General features: G+C 41.8%; 2 protein-coding genes across 2 annotated transcripts; one reads left to right on the forward strand and one right to left on the reverse strand.

The window, feature by feature from the left end:
* Positions 1 to 825: 825 nt before the first annotated feature.
* Positions 826 to 7,063, reverse strand: LOC146207266 (PI-PLC X domain-containing protein 3). Its single transcript, XM_084579546.1, has 2 exons — positions 6,822 to 7,063; positions 826 to 5,992 (listed from the first exon to the last, which is right to left on the reverse strand). Exons 1-2 carry the CDS (start codon positions 6,925 to 6,927, stop codon positions 5,094 to 5,096), a joined length of 1,005 nt encoding a protein of 334 aa, XP_084435672.1. The 5' UTR covers positions 6,928 to 7,063; the 3' UTR covers positions 826 to 5,093.
* A 100-nt stretch (positions 7,064 to 7,163) lies between these two features.
* LOC146207267 (mitochondrial inner membrane protease ATP23 homolog) lies at positions 7,164 to 20,879 on the forward strand. Its single transcript, XM_084579618.1, has 5 exons — positions 7,164 to 7,477; positions 7,903 to 7,948; positions 8,716 to 8,932; positions 15,237 to 15,326; positions 20,527 to 20,879. Exons 1-5 carry the CDS (start codon positions 7,270 to 7,272, stop codon positions 20,722 to 20,724), a joined length of 759 nt encoding a protein of 252 aa, XP_084435744.1. The 5' UTR covers positions 7,164 to 7,269; the 3' UTR covers positions 20,725 to 20,879.
* Positions 20,880 to 21,293: the final 414 nt, after the last annotated feature.

A 21,293-nucleotide genomic window follows, 5' to 3' on the forward strand; every position in this document is an offset into this window, starting at 1 on the left:
TGTATAAAGTAAGATCTCGTTAATTCAGCCTCCAAAATATCAGGAAAAAGTGTTTAATTTATCCAACAGTTGAAATTATCGAATAGCCCTAGAAAACTGCTGAAAATATGACTGGCTGATGTGCACATCCGATGACAGAGAGTTCAAAAGTAAAGCTAAAACTATGTTGGGTGAATGCAATGGGGGACTTCAGCTCGTCTTTGCTCCTGCCATAGCATGCACGCCTGAGGTGTTCTGTCATCACTACTCAAAGCAAATCATTTTCTCAGAGTAGCCTAGTTGGGCAACTGTGGATCGTACCCAGATGTTGCCTGGGTACGACCTCAGGTGAAATTTGTGAAATTCGTTTCTACAAAACTGTACAAAAATTACAATAAAACGTTGACAATATGACAAAACTTTAACAATATGCTATAAATAAATCTAGTGTTAAAAAATATAAAGGACCTAATTGATTTTATAAGTGTGGTGACAAAACTAAGAAGTTTATCACCAATTTCACTTTGTGTTGCCATGATACTTTTCAACACTTATTTGTGGTTAAAAAAAATATTAGCGTTCCTATAAAATCTGGAAATGGTCACAAAGCTTTGTCCAGATTCCAAGGCGTTATGTACTTTTTAATGTGCTTTGAAACAGAGACTTACTTTCGTCCTTATTTTTTCTTATACTCATTATTTGCTTCCTGTCACAAACCCACAGAATCAGCCCGTTACAAAAAGAGGCTCTGTTTTGATTTCGGTACGATTTAGATACCGCTATGTAGATTTTAATGTCCTGAAGCTGCACATGAGGTATGAGGGACACCACTGTGGATGGCTGTGGATTAATTTAGACCACAAGGGCTTTTTTTTTTACTTGATCAACATTGCATAGCACATAGGCATTTTTTGTTTCACCTACACCAAAATGTGGCTGAGAGTGGAGCCAGCGACCCCAAGATGAGCATCCAAATGCCAAAGCAACCGAGCTACCGTGGCACTTTCCTCAACCAGTTCAATACTGCACTGTCAGCAATCAGGAAGTTCTGGCCTGTGGTCAGAGCACAATGTGAAGGGCACTACAGAAGCAGAAGACAAGGCACATGTGCACTGTGTGATATTAGTTCCTGTTAAAAAAACACCAGGTGGACAAAATTATCCGGAGCTATGACATCCCTCATATTCTAAGTCACTTTAGTATGTTAAACTCTACAAGTCAGACCAAACTGAACAGATTGGTTTGCTTTTAGTTTATACGGTTAAGCGTTCCAAAGCAACTTGGACCATGAGTGATGCTGCAGTGGAGGTCTGTGGATAATTTCGACCGCGCGGGGTTCTTTAGCACACACTGACATCACACAGTACATGAGTGTCTTGCTTTTCGCCTCCATCGAAGAGTGCCCACAGCAGCCAGGATTTGATTTTGAACTTGGTGCCATGGTTGTTCCTTACGCAAAGCTGTGCATTACACATTGACTACTGGCAGGTGACGGTGATCAATTAATTTTTACTGAACAGAGTAAATACTACCAGCAATGCATACCATTAAATGCAACCTGTGGGGAAAATCGGTGTGAATAAGCCAGTGATCTTAAGTCAGACCAGTCATTAAAGCCAATTTGTGAATCAGCATATCTATTGCACAATTTTTAAAGCCTTCCAAGTTCCAAGGTGTCTCTTTGCTGTGTGTGAAGAGAGAAAATGCATTGTCCTTCACGGATATCTTCACATAAAAGCTACAGATGTCAACTTCTTGACCTGGCATTAAATGAATCTAATACATACAAGGGTATTCAGTAAGTTCCATAAGCAGGGAAGTAAAATGCAAATTTGGCATCTTGAAATAAAAAAAAAAATGTTCCAGTTTTCCTGGGCTCTAATTTTATAAATTGTGTAATATTATAAATTCTGTAAACTGTGTAATTTAAATAACCGTAAGCACCGTAACAACCACAATGGAAGTTTAGAACAACATTTCTTTAGAGCATGTTCCTTTTTGATGCAGTCCCCACTACCGGCAATGCACTTCTGCCATCAGTGCACTTGTCTCTGCATATTGTCATAGCAGAATTCCAATGGGAACTGAAGTTTTCTTAGGAGATCCTGTGAGCATTTACGACATTCACTAGAACTCAAGGGGGTTTTAGTGCCCAATGAGATGAAGAAAGCAGTTATCACACTTCTGGCTGTTTTCCAAAATCAAAAGACATCACAGTACATGAATAATGATGGACATAGCTCTTAGACATAACCTTCCCCACTGCATGCATGCAGTTGGTATTTTAGAGGCAGGTGCCTCACTGATGATTAGTACACTAAAAAGTGATATGCTCCTAGGAAAGACGACACTCCAGAGCTTCACTTGGCCGTATCATCTAGCAGTTCCATTTCTTAATAAGTGCCTACAGACAAGGAAGCCGAACTCTCTGAACACTCCTTATAACTTAGCTTCAAATATTCTGAACGAATGCTGTTTTAAGCGTGGGAGAAAATGTTTTTGTTTGCATTTTTCACCTCCAGATGCAGTGCTGCAGTTCGTTTTTATAATGCTGGCTACAAGTTAATGCATGATGTAAACAAAGGCAAGCAGGATATGTCTAATTGTGCTGCTGTCTTGACATTTAGATTTGAAGCGAATTTTTTTTTTTTTTTTTTTTTTTTTTGCAACATGGCATCTGAAAAATCACGAAAGTGCCAAAAGTATGTTACTAATGTGCTCTGTTAAGCACAATACTTCTTAGCCGTTTTCCAAGTGCACAAAGACAAGTAAATATTCTAGTATATACACACAAGCTTAAATAGAGCAAGTACAGCCATAAAGTATCAAAACTCTCAAGAAAGCTAACAAAAAAGGCAGCACCAGATGCACTATTGGGAGTCTGCATCCAAATGGTACAGCTAGCTCAAAGCACAATTGATACAGCAGATGAAGAGAAACATTATAGCACAGTAAAATATCATAAAAGCAGTATAATGAGGCTTTTGTGTGAGGAATCGTGCACATTTAAAATACAAGTAGAATGCAGCATAACCATTGTGCCTACTGCTAAGCATCAAGCTTCAGGTTTCACCATTTGTCTTTAACTCCTTGTCTGTTGTGCCTTACGTGTTAACGTAATACACATCCAATATTTCTCAGAGCTTGTAAAGATTCTGCCCAGACATAATATGGGACATATTATACACATAAACAGCATTTGTATTAGTTGAGAATTCTTTGGCAATAAAGTTTTGCCCTGCACTCGCAGCTTGGTACACTTGCTATTTCATTACAAAAATGTCTTGTTTTGACTTCCCTAATATTTCACACATACACATATATAAACATGTCATCCATCAGTGCATACGGCAATCAGCACAGGCAATTTAAATGCTGTTGTGATCACAGGGGCTATGAAATGCCTTTTGTTGATGCTGTCACCTGGTCAGCCTGCCAGAAGGCTCTGTGTAGCTTGTCCCATGCTTTCAGTGTTTACCCAATCATTAATCCTTACACTTGGGGTCAAATACTACAGTGCATTACACAGGGACTGAGGAAACGCAAGGCACAGCACTGTCTAGGAACTGTCCGCACAAACAAATGCATATTCAATGTCTGTAGAACCATGCTGCTGTATAACAACAGTTTTTTCTCTTCCTCTAACTTCTACTGGTGAATCCATCGTCATGGAGCTTGCAAAATGCCAGAGAAAGGAGATGGAATGCACCGCTTGGTCATTTCGTATTGTCACCGAGAATAGAGTAGCCCCTTCAAAGGCTTTTCTGGCATGCTGGCAGTACTTATTTTTTCTTCTGAGAATTAAAGCTCAAATGCTTCTCAGTACTGCCAGGCTTTCTGTGTTCTTAGTACATGTTCTTCGGAGAACAGGGAGCCAGCCACACTACAGTGGATCTTAATTGCTCTTGGTGCCAGACTTCATGAGGTTTTCATGTTTACACATTCATTCAGTGGGACAACAGTCCTTGTCTGGCAAACGTCTTTCCTTTCCACATGCAAGCAGTATGTCATACACAACACCTAAGTGGCATCTAACAAAGTTAGATAATTGCTTGTCAGTGCTGCATGTTGCTGCTTTTTTACTTCTGAATCCTAGTTGTGTCCCAAAATCACCACTGTTATGCACCTTCATAATGCATTTGCTTCATGTCTTTGATTATGTGCTAGCAAATGTGCACTCCTTGACTCTTGTCCAAGGGAGCCAGCCAGAGGTAAAATTTCATTTTCGATGATGCAGCAATTAAAGGCCATGCTAGATGTTGAGGCATCACAATTTTGCAGGAAAGGGCTGAAAGTAGTGTTTAACGGCGTTTGTAGTACATGTTGAACCATACGCAGGTTTAGTGATTTGCTTAATTTTCACAGGTGCTGTGTGTACAGCCCTTCAACACCCGGTGCTAAAATATTCATATAACATGACAAACATACCAACACAGCCATAGACAACACTACCTTGTAGGACTTCACGTTTAACGGACAACTTGACAACATTTGGGATACTATACATCTCAATATAAAATGAAACAGTTTCATTTGTAGCTGGCGGGAGCTTAAAACTGTAATTAGATTGCATTGTTGTAAGCAAAAAGGGAATAAAAAGAGTTTTCATTATTGCAACATGGACAGGCATCAACAATTGCACTGGCATGAGATAAAATTCTTCACAAAATGACAGTTAAAAACTGTGTGTGTGCTGAGCAAGCGTGCATCGCGCAAAATGCCTTTGGGCAACATCGCACTTGTTCACTGAAACATGAGGCACATAAGCATGTGGCAACTGCTGAAAGCAGACACGCATGCTGAATCCCACACTAGTAAAAATTTCTGCCATTCTTGTCATAGCAAATGCTTGAAGCCATGAACTTTGCTAAAATGCGGTATGGCATTTTGCTGAAGTTGCTTGCAAGTCTGAACACTGACAGCCCATAATGCAGAGAGAAAAAAAAATAGGGAAGTGTGTCTGCTTTCAAGAGAATGAGCCCAGTAACAAGAGGCATCTTTGTCTTGTACACAAGGCCTTTGCTGGAACAGCAAGGTTTGCCAAGTTTTCGCAGCACGCAAGAGCAGTGCAGGCAAGGTCACTGAAAAATTAACGACCAGCTTACTCCTTCAAGTCACACCATCTCATCACCTAAAGCATTGGAAGCATTCTCGAGGAGCTTCTGATTCATCTCCACGACCATTTTTGGAATCTTGTAATTGTTCATCTCCACAAAGTCGGACATGATGACATTGCACGTATGGTTTTCGCCACCGGGTGTCTGGCTGAAAAGCCAGCTTTCCAATGCCGCATTAACTTTAGGTGCTATGTACACTCTCAAACTATTGCAGATATGCATGGTAACCGTTGAAGGCTGAGGGGTGCCTACACCCTGGAGCACAAAAAACTTTTTAGGATCACGCCCCTGTTGCAAAGTTCGATTCCAGAAAGTAACCAAACGAGTTGCCTCGTCGTCATCTGGCCAAGGGTTTGGGATGTAGCTTGTAGGCCATAGATATGGATGGTACTTGGCCAACTTTTCATGGCCGTAGAAGGTGACCATCTGGTAGCCTCGACGCCACAGTGATGCAAGAGTTATATTGTCTAGGTCCGTGGTGAATTGGCACATAAGTGGCCCAAATGCATTTGTCAACTTGTTCAGCAGACGGTTGTGGTCAGCGTCCGTCATGTTGTAAAAGTGTTGAAAGTGCAACAATATCACTTCCTTCCTGTGGCTTTCCAAGAAATCCCTGACTTCAACGAGAAAGTTGTCGACGACAGCACCAAACAGACCATGGATGAGGTACAAATTTTCATCTTTGGGATCTTTTCTAATTGCAATCCGCAGGTCAAAGTAGCGAATGCCAGCTTTAAGCTGTTCTTTAGTAGTTATATTTTGCGTAACTGACCAACTATACATAATCTGCTTTCCAATAGGTCCAAGCAATTTCATGAGCTTGTTACCATAGTACTCGTTGTCTGGAGCAATTTCTGCCTGTGGAGATATAGTGTAGCTGCAGCTGTCGTGAGACCCTGGAAAAGAAAACAAATGTGGTTTCAAGCTTAAGTGACTGGGAAAATGAGTGATTAAAGGATCGCTGTGCTAAAGCTTTCATTACTTATTTAATCTGTAATATCCGTTAACGAACAAAAAATTTCACTGCTTTTTGCTTGCTTTACCAGCAGTTTAAAACTGCGTTAACTTTTATTTCGCATCGTTCAGTGCTGCTCCACAATACGTGTCTGTCATGCAGAAAAGCGTGCTTTTGAAGCCTGCACTGGCGGCAAAAAGCCTTTTGCTTGCTTTACCAGCAGTGTTAGCAACAATTTTACCAGCAGGTTACCAGCAGGTCACCAGCAGGATACTAGTAGTATAAAAACTACTTTAATCGCGTATTTCACGTCGTTCAGTACTGCAGCACAAAGCGCGCGTGTGGCATGCAGAAAAGCCCGCTTTTGAAGCCGGCACGGCACGCTTTGATCGTGAAAGAACATTGCATTTTTCTTGGCATAAAAATAAGGAATTTTGCAGCGAAATTTCCCCGCGGGAAAAGAAAGGAAGGGAGGTGACAGTTCCGTGCGCGCGCACAGTCAGAAGGGCAGCAAACCGCTCTGTCGCATGCTTGGAGGGAAAGCATGCCTAAGCGGGAGGGACTGCCCCACGGGCCGAATTGAGATCGAAACGGACACGGACGTCAATCAAAGTAAGTCTTCATGCTTCAGTGTTTCCGAACGGCACGCTAGATAGGAGCGCTTTAAGTCCCTTTTTCACTGACAAATTAGAACTCTTCTGCTACTAAGGATTAATAGTTTCTCCCCTTGGGCGTGCACAGTCAAGAACCGCGTATTTGTGTATATTTACCTGGTATCGCTAGGTGGTTTAATGGTACACTGTGTAGTTCCTCAGGCAAGTCGCCCATCCAGTTTTCCATACCGGATGATGCGTTTCCGTCCGTAACCTCTGCCATGTCTACTGCGCCGTCGGAAGCACGCACGTACGAAGGCTCGGGTTCGGCGAGCACGCAGGCAGCGTCCAGCTGATGAACACGCTCCGTACCAGTTGCGTAGAACCACCACACCCAAATGACCTGGATGCCGCGACGTATAGACTAGTGTAGAAAGAACTATTTCTACTGAAGAAAAGCAAACTTTAAAAAGCTTCAATGAATAAATAGTGCTGATTTTCTGATGCAACAATTAATAAAGAGGGCGCCAAGAGCAATTCACAATGGCGGCGTCCACATTGAAGCAATGTGCTTCTTCCAGTTGATTAGATCAGCTGTGCGAAGGTTTCTCGAGTCAAGTTAAATATGCCAGCCGCCAAGGAGACCTCTAAACAGTCAGAAGACGCGAAAGCAGACGCCGAGCACGAGCAAGATTACGGGTTTAAAAACTATCCGGAGAGAAGAGGTGGAAAGAAGCACGAAAGCTGGTCACGAATAGCGCTCTTGGGCGAAGGTCGCGAGAGTTTTGACAACATCCGCTGTGAAAAGCACGTCTTGAAGTTGATAAAAGAAAGCAAGTACTCCTGCTTAATAATTGTCGATCTCTACGTACCGTGTAGAAGACCATGCTTTGCTGCGCAGCCGGGCAGTGCTACGTAACGCGAACGCATATACGACATGCTTGCGGTCGATCTTTGCTGTAAATGAAACCCGATATTTCAATGATCTAATACGCGACAGCGTTCATGCTGCTTCTCATTGTTTTTTTATTAGTGCCTTTGAGTCAGACGTTCTCGATGGGCTCATGAGTAACGGTCGCGCTGAACAGAGTGTAGCAGTTCATTCAAGACCTTATGAATAAAATACAATCAGTGTTTCGATCAACTTGTACAGCGCTGCTGGACAACCGTTCAAAGCACTCTTTGGATAGACGCGTGTAACTTCGGGTTCTGAAAGTTGTATTGTTGCCATTTTAGGTAAATACCTTTTGTCTTGCAGGTCCCTTGGTGAAGCTTATGATAAGCGCATTAAAAAGCGCCGGCTGGTGCGTATTTCCATACACTCTCGACGTTATTTCAGTGCACGTTCGATTTTATAGAGTGCACAGCTTCATCACGCTTCAACCACATCAGTATACTCATGAGCGTTTGGTTATTACTTTTCTTGATTTAGCAGCGTTACCATGTTTTTGGTTGTACGCCTTGTTGACATGTCATAGCAATTTCTGCTTTAACTCTGTGATGCTTGATGACATTTTCAACGAGGGCAGATGTTTGGCCAGTAACGCAAGAGGCGAAAAAACGTTTAAGAAAGTGTGCACATTGACACTATCTTATTTCTTTGATCAGGTTGTGTGCTTATTTCATCTTTTTGTACAATGTATAAGGTATGGAGTACTGGTGACGGCCAAATGCAACAGCACCATCGATGTCTGTTTCTTTGTTTAATTCCTTTGCGTTACAACACACAAGCTAAGAATGCCATGTTCGTGCTTATTCATTTCTTTACTTATTTTATTTCATTTGAGCCACAAGGGTCTCTAGGCAGGACATTGCATGATTGGTGGGTGCATGAACAGTGGTTAGTGATAACTGTTGCATGGTAATCATGAAGGTGACATAGCTTCCTTGTTGGCAGTAGGCAGTAGGATCAGGGATTAGCCTTAGGCTGCTGGGAAGGTCATTCCAGTCATGAGCTGTGTGCACAAAAAAGGACTTGAAAGGCATGATGATGCATGGTGGTGATACCATGTTCACCCCTGTTGCAACTGCCATATGCATTGCCATTGTATGGTTGATGTGGTGCTTTCAGTGACATCGACATCCGGCGAAACATCTGCTGTGAGCCATGTGAAGGTCTTGTGACAGGTGGCTTTGACTCCGAGTACAATCAAGTTGTGGTTTGCCAGAACAAGGCAAGGTCCAAAGGTGTGGTACAAGGTGTACTTGCCCATGAGCTGATGCACATGTTTGACTACTGCCGTGCCAATATGGACTTTAAGAATATGGATCACCTTGCCTGCACAGAGGTAGGAATGCTTATCTAAGGATTTTAGTCTCTTATAGAGTTCATCTATGCATGAAGGCCACTTTTATAGTTTTGTTTACAGTGTGGTTTCCCACATAAGCCAAACATAAAAGTGAAGAAACAGTAATGACAACCAACGTTTATTAACAGCCCAGCATTTCAGGACCAACTTGGTCCCTTCTTCAGTGTCCTGAAGAGACAGTTGGTTCCGAAAAGTGGGAATGTTAATAAATATCAGTTGACGTAACTGTTTCATGACTTTTATATGTCAACCAAACCACACAGATTTCATTTGAAGATATTCTCAATTAGGCTAAATGTGGGAAAAGGAGGAAAATTTAATGGAATGCAGGGAAGTATAGTTTAGGATGCAGAATCAAGCATGTAGCACAAAGTGGGCTCTGAAGTGTGGTCCCCTGTTGGTCCAATGTGGGATTTGCAATGTAGGCTCCTGCCGGATTCCAAAATGTGCTTCCCACAAATGACTCAGCCTGTTCCTTTAGGGACCAATGTGTGTAGCTGGTAGAGCTGCCCACATTCAGCCTGCATTCCTAGATGTGGGTAGCCCAGCCTGTTTTTATTTATTTATTCAGTGATTGTGTGGGCAATACGTGGTACTGCCCGTGGGGCAGGACAAAAGGAGGTAATTAGTCTCCTGACAAAGTCCTGGCCCCACTGGGCGCAACAGCAGCAGGTACAAAGGGTACAATGTATAGGCAGTGCACATGCAACTAAATACAACAATCTTCACCGTATATAACTACACATGAATTAAAAACAAAAAAGAAACACCGAGTTACAACCATCACCGCAGTACAAAATACGCATTCAGACATGTGCCAATATCAAAACGTAAGGAAATGTAACAACAGTTATTATGAAGCTCTGTAACAATATAAAGGAATAGCACAATACATTGCGATTTCATATCTACTTTAGTCATGCATTTGGTTCACTACTTGAAGTGAAAAGAGGCTTTATTCTCCGTTTGAAAGTTGGCAGACTTCCACTTATTCTTGCGATATCAAGGATGTCTGAGTAATTATTATATAGTTTCATGATTTGATGATCAATTGTCTATTTAGCATAATTAGTCCGAGGTTTATCTACAACAATGAAAGTCCTCCGCAGATTGTGACCAGTATCTATATTTAGATAATGACTAGAAAATTTATTGTAATTGCTCGACACTTGCTGGTCCTGCTGCTTTGAACTTATGCCAGTCCCTTGAAGATGAATATTTGTTAATGTGATAACATTAAAGGCTTTGTTCCCCAGAAAATCTGGACTGTCAGCATTGCAAGCAAAAAATGACGGGCACAGCTCTGGCAGGTGGTAGTTGGCAGGTGACATGGCTGTGCAGTGACGGATCATCGGATTGTGCGACGTCACAAGACCATATGACATTGCAGGAGCTGCCAAATCGAGCTTTTACTCTCATATGGGTGGGTGAGATGGAAATCAATTCTTCCAGTATCCTTCTGGAGCCTTCAAGCCCCTGCATGTGGGTGCCCCTGGTTTCCTGCCCCACTACAGCTAATGTGGGACCCTAGTGCATTTGTATAGGCAGCCCCATTTGGGCTTAAGGTGGTTTTTTCTGCAGAGGGTACACATTTACATTTCACCTGCCATCAAATACACTACAAGGGACCTGTGTAAGGAACATGTGAGCGTGCCCGTTTTCTAGCTTCACCACAGTCAATATGGGACCTACAGCGAATTTGTGTGGGCAGCCCGAATTGGGCTTGACGAAGTATTTCCCACATAAAGCCTACATTGATGTTTCACCTACCCTACATTTATATGGGCAGCATGCAGGAACATGTTTTCCTGCCTCTGCACAGCAGGATTTGGACGTACAGTGGTGGTATGTGGGCAGCCTCAATTATGCGTGATGAGGCTTTTCCCACATAGAGGCGACATCCATGTTGCACATGGCCTCAAACTTGCTCTACAGGGGACCGCTGCAGGGAACATGTGAGCATGTCATTGTGGTCATACTAATGCTTGACAAAGTCTCTTTGATGCAAGATCAAGCGTGCATTTGAGATTAACCTGCACAGTGGCCTCTTGTGGAAGGTTGGTAATAGGGATAGTTGCAAAGTGTTGTTTGTCTTTAGTTACATTGTGTAAAGTTCTGCAAATAATAATGTAGCTTAGCTTTTATGTTTTTACGCTTTTTTCACTGTATTAGATGGTTAGCGAAGTCTGATCAGAATGATAAGAATCAAGCAATAAAGCTAAAAAATAGTTCTTAGGGAGAAGCATCCTCAACAGTTGGTTGAGAATGTGTCGTATTATTTGACAAAGTAAGTAACTTAAGTAAGTGTTTATTGGGAAATATTTTTGGCAATTGCAGCATCCATTTTAATTACATAATTGGAGTGTGTCATTGCTTGAAGTGTATCATTTGTCAAGAATCTTAACATGACTTATGCTTTTCAGATGGGCTGTCACTGGAAACTAGCTGCAAAAAATATTGAACTCTATGTTGTATTATAGCTGAACATAAGGAAAGCTTTTTGTTACAACACCGTGATAAATGCCTGTATATGTACAGTATATTTTGGAAACGTATTCTTAACCTAGGGATATGGGTATCTACAGTGAAAACTAATTTTGTGGATCTGATGACATTAGAGAAAAAAAAATGGTAGAGTATATTGAATATCTCTCATACAATGGTCACACAGGTTTGCATATTTTGGAAAAATTCATTATTAAGGTAAATCAGTTACGAGATAAGAAAGTGCTTATCTATATACAGTAGAAGCCCTCTATATTAAAGTCACTCGGATTGGCAAAATTCTTTACTAGATCAGTTGTTGGTGATGACATGACCCTGATGATGCTTTCTGGTAATTAAATAGCTGCGAGCTAAATACGTCTTGTTGGTTTATAAAAGAAGCACTCATAAATACCTTCCATCTTTATCTCTTTATACTTTTTTTTTTTTTTTTTGCAGTTGTCAGATTTTATGCTATCAGGTTTTAGATTTTGTTTACACCTTGTGGAAGTACCGCTTTAGCATGAATACAACATGGCTAGGAATATAGCTTGAGTTTGATTTCATGTGAAAAACAGGTTTTGTGAACACTGCATTGTTTTCCGTTGTCTCTAGTTGAGAAATGCGCGCAACACAGTCAAACATGACAAATCTTCACACGTGCTGCGCTGATGCACTGCCTGCCACACCTCCGCTTCTTGCAACTGCTGCGTCGTGCATCGCGCAGCGCTGTGCTATGAAAATTCAACTGTTTCTTCCCTTTCCTACTATCTCAGTGCACTTCTACACTCTTTTACTTTCTCAACAGGCTGTGCTGCCTTCTTTTTACCACACACAATCTCCAGTCTTATAAACGAATATCTATAGGTCATAGCAATTACAGTTGAATCCCGCCACAAACGAATACCGCCACAACGAAATTTCCGCGACAACGAATAATTTTTTATTCCCCGCGAGTATCTTATAAGAATTAATGGCCTAAATTTCTCTGCACAACGAACCATTTTTGCAGAGCGTTTCCGCTTCAACGAAATTTTCGCGTTCAAAATCGAAACCGAAACTAGTTTTATTGGCGAGAAGTCCAAGTCAAATCCAAAGCCACATTAAGCATGAAATCACGTGATTGCAGTTCCGCCATTTTGGCTTTGTGTCGTGGTCGCGTTGTTCACTCGCTGCCTTTCTCTTCGACAACGACGAGTTTTCATCCGCAGGACACGATGGCAACGCAAGTGAAAAAACGCAAAACTCTTTCCCTTGAGCAAAAAGCTCAAATAATCGCCCAAGCAGAAAGCGGAAGGAAGAAAGCGGCAATTGCTGAAGACTTCGGAATTCCTGCAAGTTCGCTGTCAACGATTCTAGGCAATAAGGACAGCGTGAGAATGGCTCTTGCTTCAGGCACATCCTCGAAGCACAAAAAGGTGACGCGGCCCCTCCATGAAGAGTTGGACAAAGCAGTGCATGCGTGGTTTGTGGAAGCACGAGCCAGCAACGTCCCCCTGTCCGGAAGCATCGTCCAGCAGAAAGCCTTGAACTATGCATGCCTACTTGGCATTGACGATTTTAAAGCCAGCATTGGCTGGCTAAACCGTTTCAAGGCCCGCCATAACATCGTTGGAAAAGTGTTGTGCGGCGAGTCAATGTCAGCAGACGTGGACGGAGCAGCTGCTTGGAAGGCGAGTAACATGGCCGGAATTTTAAGCAACTTCGCGCCTGCAGACATTTACAACGCCGACGAGACCGGGCTATTCTACGAGATGTTGCCGGCTAGGACGCTCGACTTCAAGGGGCAGCGCTGTCACGGCGGCAAACACAGCAAAAAACGCATCACAGTGCTGCTTTGCACAAACATGGATGGCTCGGACAAGCGTCCGCCGTTAGTCATAGGCAAAAGTGCCAAGCCGCGCTGTTTTAAGGGAACTCGTAGCCTACCTGTGCAGTACAAGGCGAACAACAAGTCATGGATGACCCGCGCTATTTTCACCGAGTGGATGATGGCATTCGACCGCGACATGAAGCGGCAGGGCCGTAAAGTTTGCTTGCTTTTGGACAATTGTTCAGCGCATCACTGCGACGAAGTCAAGCTCACTAACACGGAGCTGAGGTTTTTCCCTCCCAATTGCACGTCTGTCTTACAGCCTCTCGATCAGGGCGTGATTCTTAGCCTGAAGCGCGCTTACCGCGGGAGGTTAATTCAGCGGCTGCTTTTTAACACTGAAACCGGCCGAGACACGAAGGTGGACTTGCACGTGGCACTGCAGATTATGTCTGCTGCCTGGAGCACACTGGGGCGCTCAGTAATTGTGAACTGTTTCAGGCACGCCGGATTTGCCGAAGGTCGACCCGTACACTCTGCTGGCCTAACACCAGGCGTTACAGACGACGACGAAGAGGCGTCACCGGCTCCGGGGATCGCGGCCGCCTGGAAAACGCTGGGAGAAATAGGAACCGTGCCGCCTAATCTCGAGCTCGACGAATACATCGGCGCTGACGCTTGTGTTGTTGTTCACGAAGATGTGAGTGATGAGCAGATCATAAAAGCTGCCCGGAATGATAAGGACTCTTCCGATGAAGAAGACGACGACGTACAGGAAGCGCCGGCTGCGGCAACCGCCGTACAGGTGATGGACGCTTTTGATGTCATCAGGAATTTCGTTGCTGTCCGAGACGACGATGTTGCAATGGGTTTGCTGACCGAGTGCGAAAATCGCATGACGGCGTTGCTCGCCGTGAAGCGTAAGCAAACCAAGCTTACAGATTTTTGGCATTAAACGCCTTTGCTGCTGCTTGGGCAATTCTTTCTGCGTTTCACGTCAAATTTTTGCGATAACGAAGTTCCGCGAGAACGAATTTTTTTTCGTGCACCGTGAATTTCGTTATAGCGGGATTCAACTGTATGTGAAAATGCATATCACAGAATGCTTTTACAAAGAAAGCTAATACTTAACTAACTCCCTTCTCGTCCTCATGATTATTACGTTGTGTACACAGGTATTATGTCCCTGATGCTTTATTAATCTTGTTAATTGTCTTGTCTTGCATATTCAGAGTTTGCATTATAATTGCGCTTAGTATTACTGCTGTATCAGCATAATCTATATACAAGAATAGCGTGTGATGTTTTGCTTCCCTTGTTGCATTGTAGTTACCGTATACTCTTATATTTAGTCGTTGCATACTTATTATGTTTGTTCCCCATCTGTTTTTATCGCATATGATTCTGTTCAGAATATAAAGATAGTGTATATTTTTTTGTTTCGCTTGTTGCATTTCCCTGAGCAGTCGGTACCCAAGCCTCGTAAGACAAAGTTCTTCTGCCTTTTGTCCTTCTGTTCAGGACCTTGTTGACTAAAAATTAATGTTGATGACCTGATACTAGACAAGGGTCCCTAATCAGCTGATTGCAGTTATGCAGTTACATTATGTACTTTAAAGCTGACAAGTAGTAATTGAGATCAAATTCTAGGTATTTTGAGAGTAAGTATATATGTATGCCACTTGCAATATGTTGTGCCCAAAATAACCAAGTATTGTTTACCACAGAGAGAATTTTTGTTAGCCCTTGCTTACACATATGATATATGATTGATATGCATAATAACCCTTTCTGTGTGGTCTAGTTGACCGGAATACGTTTTTGAATTACTTCTTCACTATTTTATTTTCACAACAAAGTTTAAATTGTCTTATGCACTTGCGCAAAAAGAAAGAAAGAAGCTTATCTGCTTGCATGTTTTTTGTTAGCATATGTGAGCTTTAGCTATTGTTTCCACTTTAATAATTTATAAACTTTTGCCTGCAGATTCGAGCTGCAAACTTATTCCACTGCTCCTTCATGAGTGCCATGGCACAAGGTTCAGCAAGCCCCATCAATATAGCAAAAACTCATTCGGTGAGCCCAAGCATCAGTTTGTATAAATCGGTGTGCACAGCTGGGCAAGATACATCAAGAAAGTATATTTGATACCAGCACTCGATAGCCTTAAGAATTGTTTTTCTGATGCTAATACATGATACAGAACCGAAAATAATTTTGGATGCAGGTACTCAATACTGTGTCAATACTTTGATGCATTATTGCCGCTATTTGTATATTTATTTATTTACGGTACCGTCAGGACATTATAGAGGGGAGGGGCGAACAAAAACATTGAAGAAAGAACAAATCAAAAGGCATAGAATAATACTAGAGGTACAATTGGAAAGAGTTTGGCCAACGTACCAAACATACTAACTACAAAAGAGTCGCAAATGTTTTCGCTCTCGGCTGTGCACCCCGAGCTTAAGACTCGCAAATTTTCACAATCCCGCAGCTCTGACTGCGAGTGACTTGTTGAGAGGATTTCAACGATTTTCCTCAATTTTTTGCTTGCTCTGAACAGCGCAGCTGGTAGGTGAAAGTGGGTGCACCGCACTCGCAATATAATTATTGAAGTTATGAAATTTCTTCATGATTTCTGGATTTGATATAGAGCACCACTTTTGAAGGGGTTAATCTTAAAGTGCAAATTTCTTTAAACTTTCCTGTCGGTGCAGCTGGTCTCCATAGAACTTTAGCATTCTGCTAAATAAAACATGACAGTAATTAGATTATTGTAATGCAAAACAGTAATACAATTGAACCCCTTTATAAGGGACATGCACTGGGGAGCACTTTTTGTCTCTTATATGAGAGGTCTCTTATAAGCAGGGTACAACGTTTACACTTTTTAACAAGACCTCATTTCGGTGCAGGTATCTTGCGGCTAAAATACGCAAAAGAGAATACATCATGTCGCAAAAGCATTATAATAGCTTTCCTTTACATATTGCATTTGCTTGGTGGACCACCAAACTGACTACACCTTGCAACTTTCTTACATTTATTTACTGCTGAAATAGTTGTAAATCGTCTGCTTCATGGCTGCATTGACGCTGTTCAACACAGCCTCTCCAAGCTTGAAAATCAGGCCGAGAGCCTCATGGCCAATGTGCAAACTATGTTTGCAGCGATTGCAAAGTGCGATCGTGATGTGACTTGGCACCGCAACTAGCGATTCGCAACTAAGTTATGTGTCTGGTAGCACTACAAAAATTCAAGTAAAAAAAAAAAAAAAAACCCATGAAATCGTAAAAATAACTAGCTTACCACCAAGGTTTTAGAAGCAGCCAAAGCTATAAAACATCACCAGCAGCAATATCCCTCAGAATTTTATGCTTGTTTAACAAAGGGTAACAGTGGCTGTGAGTAACAAGTCTGCGATTCGCTATTGAGATGAAAAATAAATGAAAAGCAAACGAGGCATTTCTGAGTGGAGTTGAAACTGGTTGAACAGCAAACAGAGCGGTTATTTGTCCTCACCAGAGCAGAACCACTTGTGTTTTTATGTCATTTGTTTTGATCTTGGCTTAGCTATGTTTCACTTTCTAGACACAATGACTTGTTTATGTCTGCGCCATCAGCTGAGCACTTTCTTTGCATTTACTAGATAAATTTGTCACTCATACTGAAATGCAACGTAATAGACAATTTTCACTATATTCTTCAGACTAGTGGACACAACACCTATGATAATTCGTGATAGGAAGCTCTGCAAATTGGAGAACCCAATGCGCATTCCCAATGCTCGCATATGCAGTCGCACTTGTGCTCTTCGTGGCAAGCCTGAAGAGCTTCTCTATGTTGCATTCCCACTGCAGGGGCTTCTTTTAGTCATTTCATAGCTGACTGACCTGTTCTCTTTTCTAAAGTTATAATTAATAATAACGGCACAGGTGTGTCTCTTTTATTTTCACCGTAGCAGCTACTGAACCTGGCGATGGATGGTGCCGCATATATTGTTAAAATGTCTGTTATAAGCAAGACTGAGTACCAAACTTCAAGGCTAATTTGTCCTTTATAGCCAGTTGTCTTCTACATACAATGTCTGTTAAAAAGGAGGTCCAATTAATGAAATTCATAGGGTGGCCAACCATTTAGGTGAATGGTGTCTCTTATAGCCGATTGTCTGTTACATCCACGTCTCTTATAACGGGGTTCAGCTGTATAAATATTTTTCTGCATAATTTTTAATGTAATGAATTAGTTCCTTTGTCTAGTAATCTAGTAGTTTAATGAATCACTCTTGGAGAGTAATTTTAGGCCTCCCTGCGGCAGCTCAGTGTTTAGGGTGCTTGACTGCTGAGCCCAGAGGGACCTAGGTTTGAAACGTGACACGATTGCTGCATTTCAGTGGATGCAGTGTAAGTGGACATTGAAAAGCTGGGATGATTGAAATTTTCTGGAGCCCTCCACTATGGCATCCCTCGTAGCCTGAGTCACTTCAGGATGCTAAACCCCATAAACCAAATCAACTAGTAATTTTGGTACGGGAAGTAGTTAATGTTGAAGTTATGTTTATCAAAAGTGCAGCACGGCTCATAGTGTCAACAGAAATTTGATCTCTCATTTGCTGGTTGGGCACCTTAAAACAGGGGCAGTGTGCAAAAAGCTTGGGCAAGCATGCCAGCAGAGTTGCACACGTAGGCGATTGGCAATATGGACGCTTTCTTAGCTGTAACCTTGCAACTTTGAAAAGCCAAGTTACATTAGCTGCTGGTGCTTAATTCAAAAACAGGCATACTGACACGTTTTTCTAATTTTTTAGGCGGAAGAGGTTTTATTCATGCTCAAGACATTCTCGCCTTAAAATGCATCAGCAGAATGGCTATTCAGAATTTTGAAGAGCATCCTATTTTCACACCAGGGTAAAAATTCTGCCACCCAATTTGAAGCTCAGCTGCTCCTGTGATGCAGTAAATTCAGAAATCTGAAATGATTGTAGAAGCTACAGTCAGTATACTTTTGTGTTGGTCGAATATTTAGAGAATCTCCTTAAGTAAAGCAGATTTGTAATAAAGAAGTAATTACTCCTTAAGTAAAGCAGATTTGTAATAAAGAAGTAATTACTCATTGACATCTCCCCAAGTGCAGCCATATAGCTACAAAGGAAAGCTATGCAGCTTTCTCAGAAACTTTGTAGTTAATAAAAAATTCCCCGGACCATGATGAATTTTTCATTAACTACAAAGTTTCTGTGAAAGCTGTATAGTTTTCCTTTGTAGCCATATGGCTGCACTTGGGTGGATGTCTATGAGTAATTACTCCTTTAATGCTTTTTTGTATGTGTGAGAATTCAAAAGTAATTCAGAAGTGATTTCCATCGAGCTCTTGATGTAATAATAATGTATACTTATATGTTGTTAGCAGTATAATGTAATATAATTGTGTTTTCACAATTTGCTTGACAGTACTTAATAATAGAATTTATATCTAATTAAGTTATTTCACTATATATATGGACTGATGCCATGGTTACAATCACTTCCAAAAGCAGCGTAGCATACTCTTTTTTTTAACTAATGTTTTTTATTCAAACTGGCTTATGACCATTTAACTACCGACAAATAAGCTTTAACCTTTTTCTGATGCTTTTCATCTTTTACTGCAGTATTTACATAGTTCCCTCTGGCTTCACCATGTGATGCACTTGGGAAAGCCAAACAATTATTTCCTTAGCACTGCTTTTAACAGATGATTTGACATTGAACATGCTGCTTTCAAACCTAGAAGGAAAGCAAATTATAGAACTGCTAAACGTTAGATTAGGCAGAACATACTTGCTAATCTTCTTTATTTAAATGTTACGTTTACTTGAAATGGTATTAGCTGATAGCATTTGCCCAAATCGCCAGTTTTAAAAATCTCTGATGCAGCTGTGCTATAAGCAAAGCGTATGAAGAATGCCTTCCTACAGGGCCAGACATGTTCTATTTTATGAAGGTGTCATTTATCAATGTATAAGAGTTGAGCACAGCCACGTCAACTCGTGGATCCTAGAAGGAACTCGAGAATTTTCCAGCACCTTCTGAAAACTATGGCTTATTCTAGTGCTTGCTTCTTCAAATAAGAAAAAAAAAATGCGCCAACTGGTGCATTTGATGCTGCTAGCAGTGATGACCCTATTGACCTGCCTTTGGAAGAGTGCATGACTTTTGTCGTGCTGGCAGAGTAAACAAGAAATGTTCTGTAATCTCATGAGCATGACGGTGAAAGTCTATTTTGATTGGCAGCCAGACATCTTGAATTTGGGGTTGGGAGGTGCTGTTTCTACAACAGTGAGTCTGTCTCCTCTTCTACTTTTCCACTAAATGTTGTGGAAAACCAGTTGCCTTCCCCTTCGAACAGTGACTGGGGCAACGACATTATAATTGTCTGTTGCTAATTCTACTTCATCTCTTCACTGTGATATCAGGCACTGCCTATCTAAAATCCAACTCACAGTAGCCTCAAATTTTGCATTACATTCTTTTGAGTATAAGGTATAGTCAAAAGTACACGATGCACTACAAATGTATTTTCTATACTGATGCTCCAATACTTTAATTTTCCACAAACAGTAATTAATACTGATGCACATTGCCCCGCCGGGGTGGTGCAGTGGTAAGACGCCCGACTACTGTGCCGGAGTACCCGGGTTCGAACCCGACCTTGGCGGCTGCGTTTCGATGGAGGCGAAACGAAGAGGCGTCCGTGTGCTGTGCGATGTCAGTGCACGTTAAAGATCCCCAGGTGGTCGAAATTACCCCATAGCCCTCCACTACGGCTCCTCTTTCTCTCTATCAACTTGCACTCCCACCTTCCTCCCTTCCCTTACAGCGCAATTCAGGTGTCCACAGACACAAGTGTGACAGATACTGCGCCTTTCCCTTCCTGTGAACCAATTATCATCATTATCATTATCATACTGATGCACAATATATATCCCAAGATAGTGTCGAGGATACAGGTAACCCATGCCTATTAAATGTGGTTGGTTGCACAGTTATAAGAACTCATGACTTGGGCAAGTTTATGTTGTGTCTGTCTGATACTAGCAGTTAGCTGTTTTGTTACCCCTGCCATTCTATAGCGAATCTATGTGAATTAAGGGGGTTTCTTCTAAACAGCTTGGAGTGCTGGTTGCTAGTAAATGCTAGATTTTGGTATTGAACTGATATATGAGAAGCAAAATTATACTTTGTTTTTCCTGAAGCATGCTAAAAACCTTTTTGTCTTTATTTCTCACTTTCAGGAATGTGTCAAGAAAAAAGCCGTCAATTCTATCGTCACAGCCAGAGGTGTTTCAGAAGAAGAAGCAAGAAATGCAGTTGATCGTGTCTTTGACAAGTGCTACAATGACCTTGAGCCTGTTGGAAGGCGGTTACGGAGGAACTCACCACACATGCAGTGGGCATATCGGGAACGTTATCACTATGGCTATGATGAATAGTCATAGAAGTGGGTATTTAGATAAGAGTTTTGAATGTGATGACATGGAAGCCAGAAACAAAAGTAGTTTAGACATTTTGCAAATATGTTTGAAGCTCTAGGTCTGTAAATTTAATAAAACGATATTAGTATTTCATAATCCTCTTAGTTTGTGTGTGTGGGTGTTAGGATGATAGTCTGCATGGGTTGAAAAGAAAAGAAAATTATGGAGGATGCTTAAGCTCCGCCATTAAGGGTATGACGCGATAACTTGGCTACCAGCCCACGTATAACACCCCGCTTTAACCAATTCTTTCGAATGTGCCTGCGTGGCCTAGAGGTAACGTGAATGCAAGAGTCCTGATAGGCTGATTATGATATCACCCTCCCATGTGAAAGGATAGGCCCGAGTTGGCAACTCCTGCCAAATGTTACGTGAGGCAACCCTACGTCTATTTAGTGCTCAGCCATGTGAACTGCCAAGTACTGCCTGCCAGCTCCATGCTCGTGATGTTTTGTCCACAATTCCAAGGCCAGCAGACAGCCACCGATGCCGGATATTCGGCAAACGGGGCCTTCAACACTATTGTG

This window comes from Amblyomma maculatum, chromosome 1 (genome assembly GCF_055883805.1).
Source record: "Amblyomma maculatum isolate TAMU_Amacu chromosome 1, ASM5588380v1, whole genome shotgun sequence".
Classification (NCBI taxonomy): Eukaryota; Metazoa; Arthropoda; class Arachnida; order Ixodida; family Ixodidae; genus Amblyomma; species Amblyomma maculatum.

Excerpts from the sequence above, each read along its gene's own strand:
- LOC146207266 (XM_084579546.1), bottom strand. The coding sequence starts at position 6,927 with ATGGCAGAGGTTACGGACGGAAACGCATCATCCGGTATGGAAAACTGG. Across the intron at positions 5,993-6,821 it reads AAACCACCTAGCGATACCAG|GGTCTCACGACAGCTGCAGC; the intron begins GTAAATATACAC and ends TTTCTTTTCCAG.
- LOC146207267 (XM_084579618.1), top strand. The coding sequence starts at position 7,270 with ATGCCAGCCGCCAAGGAGACCTCTAAACAGTCAGAAGACGCGAAAGCA. Across the intron at positions 8,933-15,236 it reads ATCACCTTGCCTGCACAGAG|ATTCGAGCTGCAAACTTATT; the intron begins GTAGGAATGCTT and ends TTTTGCCTGCAG. Across the intron at positions 15,327-20,526 it reads ATATAGCAAAAACTCATTCG|GAATGTGTCAAGAAAAAAGC; the intron begins GTGAGCCCAAGC and ends TCTCACTTTCAG.